Source organism: Actinia tenebrosa, unplaced genomic scaffold, assembly GCF_029948245.1.
Source record: "Actinia tenebrosa isolate PJP-AT-01 unplaced genomic scaffold, QUT_ActTen_1.0 PGA_scaffold1__47_contigs__length_23844297, whole genome shotgun sequence".
NCBI lineage: Eukaryota > Metazoa > Cnidaria > Anthozoa > Actiniaria > Actiniidae > Actinia > Actinia tenebrosa.
Genome location: NW_028292578.1, coordinates 3055300 through 3061648, shown reverse-complemented (window position 1 = coordinate 3061648; position 6349 = coordinate 3055300). Strand labels below are relative to the sequence as shown.

General features: G+C 37.9%; 1 protein-coding gene across 1 annotated transcript; it reads right to left on the bottom strand.

Moving 5' to 3' along the window:
• On the bottom strand, positions 1–3577 carry LOC116294727 (uncharacterized). The gene is made up of 2 exons (XM_031702374.2): positions 2707–3577; positions 1–1000 (listed from the first exon to the last, which is right to left on the bottom strand). Exons 1-2 carry the CDS (start codon positions 3575–3577, stop codon positions 90–92), a joined length of 1782 nt encoding a protein of 593 aa, XP_031558234.2. The 3' UTR covers positions 1–89.
• Between the last annotated feature and the right edge of the window lie 2772 nt (positions 3578–6349).

The window sequence follows — 6349 nt, the reverse complement described above, 5'->3', positions numbered from 1 at the left end:
AATGAGCTTCATTTTTGAGTCCATCAGACTGTAAATAAATCATAATTTGTACAAAATTTTACTTTCGGTTGGATTGAAATTACATTTTCTCAGACTAACTTCAATCTTTTTGAGGATTCTGTTACATTGTTTCCAGTATTAGGATCTGGGGGGAAAAGCAGCATATTTAATTCCTTTTCTTTTTCCTGTACAGCTTTCCAATTTGCTTCAACAATAACCTTTGAATTAGCAAGTTGAACAGCCTTTTGCTCCAGCTCAGCTATCTGTTTCTGCAAGTCTTCAATTTTGTCCTTTCTTAGTTTGATCCCATGAAGACACTCGAGTCTCTCTGACTCCAAGCTAAAACATTCCTTTTCCAATGAAAATGAAGCTTGGTGAAATTCTCGGAGTTCTCGTCTTAGATTGTCCTTTGAACTAGACTTCTTGTTAACGACAGTATGAATTTCACTTGGTTTACTTATAGCTGCATTTGAAGATTCATTATTCTCAGCAGACTCATTGTTAGGTTTCTCGGGTAACTTTGGTTCATCAGATGTCACATTATTCGATATTTTACGAGGAATTGATTGACTATGCATTGAAGTGCTACAGGTGTTACCTATTTGTGGTGCAGATTCAGAGCTTTTTCTCTTATTCCTGTTTGGTTTTCGTTGTGGTGTTTTTCTAGTAACAGAATTAGGAATCTTTGTTGTAACAGCATGAGGTTGTTGAGTAGGTGAGTTGAATGGAAGACTTCCCAAGGAGCTTTCATTTTTCTGGTTTGTTGCTTTGTCTCCAGCTCCAAACACTACATGAATGACAGAGCTTTCTTCAGCATTACCTTGAGCATTGCTTTGTGACTGGATAAACAGTGGATACTTAGAATTAGTCGCATGTTTTTGATCTGAATGGTTAAGTGTTCCTTTATTGGGTTGTGTGTCTTGGACCCAAAGTAAGGGTGCTTGGCTGGCACTTTGTGTCTTGTAATGGGGATTCACCACAACCATGGAGGGCACAGTTGCTGAAAAATAAGTATTATTTATTTATTAAACCAAAACTATTTCACATACATTGACATACCAGGTGGCAGTAAAAAATGTACAGTTAGTGGCAGGTGTAGGAAAGGGTTGTGAGGGGAAGTGCATCCCCTGCCCCTAGATGAGGTGGCATCTACTGCATTACTAGTGCATGGGTTTTTGATTTTTGACATCTTGATTATAGATCATGGATTCAAAACTAAAAAGATCGTGAATGTGTCCCTCAATGGTGAATGACATCAATGTCCATTTTATTAGTAGTTGAAATACAGTTTAAATTTTTATGGAGCTACAATTGGGAAAATGGGTTGTGACATAAATCCAAGGGAGTTACAGATAAGTTTTTTCTGTATTTCTTCTGCCACCAATGCAAGCATCATATTAAACCATCCACCCCCTACTACCACCCATACTTCTACACATACACACATATATTGCCTCTGCCACCAATACAAGCATCAAATTAAATCATACTACACAACCCTCTACTACCACCCATACTTCTATACATACACACATATATTTCCTCTGCCACCAATGCAAGCATCATATTACAGTGCCTTTCATAAATATGCAACTTCAACAAAATTGGTGCCAGCCCAAAACATGGGTTTTGGCTGAGAGTTTGAGCAAGAAATCACAGAGATTCAGTTCTAGTAGTTTAGCATGGCTTTTGTGAAAAAGTGATGAAACTACATAAAGAAACGAAAAATGCGTTATGGTGCAGCTGTTTGATCATAACCTGGTAGATTACGATTGATCCAGAACATTTTTCTTTCAATGCTATATGTAAGGTTTTCTATAATATTTCGTAATATTTCAAAGATTACATTGTACTCAGTGGACAAGATGTTTTGATGTGTAAAAAAATTGAACTAGAGCAATACCCTGAATCGTAGATTTACAGACTACACGGATATGAGTCACAAGATTAATTATCTTAAGGAAGGAAGAGGAGCTATGAGTCACAGTGTACAGATCGGTTTATGACCAATTAGCTTGATAGTCAAGAAGGGTTTCCAGCTGAAGTATCATGTGTATTGTCTGCTCACTTAGAATATGACTAAACCACAATACATTTTAGGTACATTTTATCCTTAAATAGATTCTCATTTACGGCAAACGTGAAACGTGAAACGTCAGTTGACCATTAAAAATTTCTTTAAAATTGGTGAAAAGGGATTGCAAAAATCTCCAAGTAGTAGATAAACAAAAGAATACTTGTCTTTGTCGAGAAGGTTTGCAAAAGGTAAAGTGAAATGTAGCGAAACAATGAAAACATGGTCACATTTGCCGTTTGCGGGAAGTAAAAATGGGAATCTTAATCTGCCTAATGACAAGGTGAATTATGGTGAAAACAATATCGCAGAGGTCTATGACACTGCACGATTTTTTCTGCAACCAGTCCATGCTTGATAGAATAACCTTTCAGGTATTTATAAATCTATTTTAAGCACAATAAAATATTTGTTTATCTTGATGTTTGATCTGAATTTACTCGAAGTTTTTTCCTAATCTATTCAGGATAAATCACAAGTTTTGCATTGATATCAATTCACTCAGTTTGCATTTGGTTGTTATCATGAGTTTGATTGACAGAAGCCAAAACCCTGTTTTGGGCTGGCGCCAAATTTGTTGAGGTCGCCTAATTATGAAAGGTGCTATAAATCATACTTCCATTCCCCATTACCTTGGTCATCTGTCATTTGTGTTCCTATACCACTCCCTGGAACATTGTTAGATGACAATCTTTTCCCAAGTTCTGACAAGACAGAATTTAAAAATTCCAATGAACCATCTTTTTCGCTTGAACCGGATAAGATGTTCAAAATGCTCTTCCTTTCTCTGTTTTTGGTGCAAATAATCTGTATTGCTCTTTCAGCACTTATTACGCCTTGTTTTTGAAGTTTCACGACTTTCGCAAGCATACTCTTAAGACACTGCTCGAAATGTAGCTTACGATTATTCAAAGCCATCAAAAGTTTTTTCCCATTACAGTCGCGTTCCTCTTCTCTAATATCTTCTAATTCCTGGGCTCCGATGTGTAGCGGCGTATCCCAATTTATGTCTTTCTGACCTAAGATTTCTGGACACTTTTCGGTTAGAGAATCGAGAATTTTTTCAAAGGACGAAGTTCTTGTTTTTGGTCGGACCTTCGTAACACCTTTCTTGCCATTATTGACGGACCATGCACCTGATTGATAAACGTATCTAACGGCTGCATGCAAACCCGTTTCTCCGGTTTGTCTTATGCAGACGTTAGGTTCAAAGCCCATCTTTAGCAAAAGAGCAAGAGCTTTAGGTTTCCCGAAAGCACAAGCAAGATAAACGAGCGGACATTGAAGATCTCTTGATACATCGGGAACGATAGAATCCTTCGGCCATCCATGTGAAATGCAAGACTGGATGCTTTCGTAGAACAAATGCAGGTGTCCGGGTTTAGAGTAGCCATCAGAGAAATTATTAAAAAGGAAGAGAGCTTTGATGAGCTCGTGATGTGAAAGTTTGCAGTCTCTTTTACAAAATGGTGTGTGCTGTTCCGCATCCCTGGCGGCCGCCATCTTGAAAATAACAAAGTGACAAGAACTCTGGGATGGATTCAACACAGGAATCCCAACTTAGCGAAGCATCTGAGAACAAGGGCTCCTGACCACAGGTAGCCCGAGCTTGGTTTCTGTGGTGTCCTGTCATAAGGAAATGTATGGGGATTCATCAAAAATTTCAATAAAATCATCAAAACGTGAAATAAAGCCTCGACATTTTATCCTATCATTGAGAAATAGCACTTCTTTCGCTCTGCGTGGTTATTTTTTGAATTTAGCCCGTTTTAAAGACTTTTCCCCCACCAGTAAGAAATAAGAGAAGGTTGGAAACTCGGGATCCAAAAGCGAGCCATCACGAGTCTTTGAAACCTCGTACGTCTTCGAATTTTCTTTCCAGCGCCAAATTTTAGTCATGACCCTTCTCTCACATCCCTATAGAACCGAGAAAGTCGCATTAGAGATTAGTCTTCGCGTCTTTAAGCCATGAAATTTGCCTGTATTCACATACTACCTCGCTTGTTCTGACCCGTACTTGGAGCTCACTGTACACCAGTTCAACGGATTTCTTTCGGCAACCGACCCGAGGTCACGCCGGAAGTCTTCGTATCGTAAATGCGGATTGGATTTGGATATAGTCTTTCTTCGAAATTATAAGTTAAATTTTTGAATCTTAGGCCGTTAAAAAATACACTCAGCATAATTTCGAAGAAAGACTATATCCATTTACGATACGAAGACTTCCGGCGTGACCTCGGGTCGGTTGCCGAAGGAAATCCGTTGAACTGGTGTACAGTGAGCTCCAAGTACGGGTCAGAACAAGCGAGGTAGTATGTGAATACAGGCAAATTTCATGGCTTAAAGACGCGAAGACTAATCTCTAATGCGACTTTCTCGGTTCTATAGGGATGTGAGAGAAGGGTCATGACTAAAATTTGGCGCTGGAAAGAAAATTCGAAGACGTACGAGGTTTCAAAGACTCGTGATGGCTCGCTTTTGGATCCCGAGTTTCCAACCTTCTCTTATTTCTTACTGGTGGGGGAAAAAGTCCTTAAAACGGGCTAAATTCAAAAAATAACCACGCAGAGCGAAAGAAGTGCTATTTCTCAATGATAGGATAAAATGTCGAGGCTTTATTTCACGTTTTGATGATTTTATTGAAATTTTTGATGAATCCCCATACATTTCCTTATGACAGGACACCACAGAAACCAAGCTTGGGCTACCTGTGTCCTGACTAGGGCCAGGTAAGACGTATTAGGTTATACCGTGATTGAGGAAGAGGAAACTAATAAGTTGTTTGGGCTCAGTCAAATCATGTCAAAATCATAAAGTCAATGGTTGCAATGATAGAGACATGTGAATAAAAGGTCTCTATCATTGCAACCTCACCGTTCGTCTAGCTTCGGTGCAAAAGGCACGGCTACCTTTCAAGATGGCGCAGGGAACTGTGAAAGGGAATATCATTTCGATGGTCTTAAAAGGAATAGGGAGATAAATATGATTTCTTTGGCATAAAGGGTGTCCAAAGATTGGTTCATTACATTACCATAGTGATTAAACAGCAGTTTGTTTCTACCAAACCAGATTGGTTCATTACATTACCATAGTGATTAAACAGCAGTTTGTTTCTATTGTGGCTGTTACTCTGGGTATCACTACAACATTGCTTGTGGTGTTCCCCAGGGTTCTATTGTAGGTCCGCTTCTTTTTCTGATATATGTGACTTTTCAAAATTTCTCCTATTATTTGATTACCAATTTTTTCTACAGATTTTACTCTGATACAGGCCTAATGAAGTCACTAAACCCTAAAATTGATGGTTTTCAATCATTCCCAAGAGAATGAAAAAACAAAAATCATGGTGGCCATGTTTATCTATTTACATTCATATTGTTATATCATCATGTTGGATGGTATAACAATAAGAGGCTAATGACGAATCTAGCTTTTGTTAAATTGATCCATCATGGCGGCTGATGGGCCGAACCTAATGACATAAAAGAAGACTGCCTTCGTATCCATTGTTTTATTTAGGTTTGGCTCATGTGAAGTTCGACGTTTGACCTGAGCCTAGTACACTTTATTTAGTAGACAATAATTCCATTCTATTTTTTTTTTTTTTTCACGTACGTAACTTTTACTTCGTTCAAAATGTTTAATTTTTTTGTTCAGTAAATTACTATAGCTACTGATTGCATCAGTGATTACCGGCATGGCAACAACAAAAACCATCACTGATCCTTGAAGTAAGTGCGTTTCTCTTCAGTATCTTTTTATCGGTCTACATGTCCTCGAAAGCGGAATATAACCATGAAAAACTACAATGCATAAAACTTTTCATTTTGTATTTTTTCAACGGCGTGGATATTTTTTACATTGGAGCTAGAAAAAGATTTTTGTCCGTGGAGCAAAATTGGTTGAGCATGGATTAAAAAAAAATTTAAAAATTGCTGACATTTTCTTTGCTTGAATTTTAGTTAATTTCAAATGAATTGGTATATAAGATTATTTTAAAGGTTTAGAACCTCGTATAATGAAAAAAAATTTGGATACAGGAAAAAAACCCAGCAACATCAAACAAACACACACATTTAAAACCCATTGAAAACTAGCTCAAATAAATTTTTTTAAAGTAGAGAAACATCTCCAGTTCCCCGTAACAGAGTCTTCCTCGTTGGTGATTCTTCCCCTGGAGTTAATTGCTGTGATTTCAGGGTGATTCTACTGATTCCTAGACCTGGCTTGTCATTGAATGAACATTCTACCTTCTGCACGCTTTGCCAGGTTCAA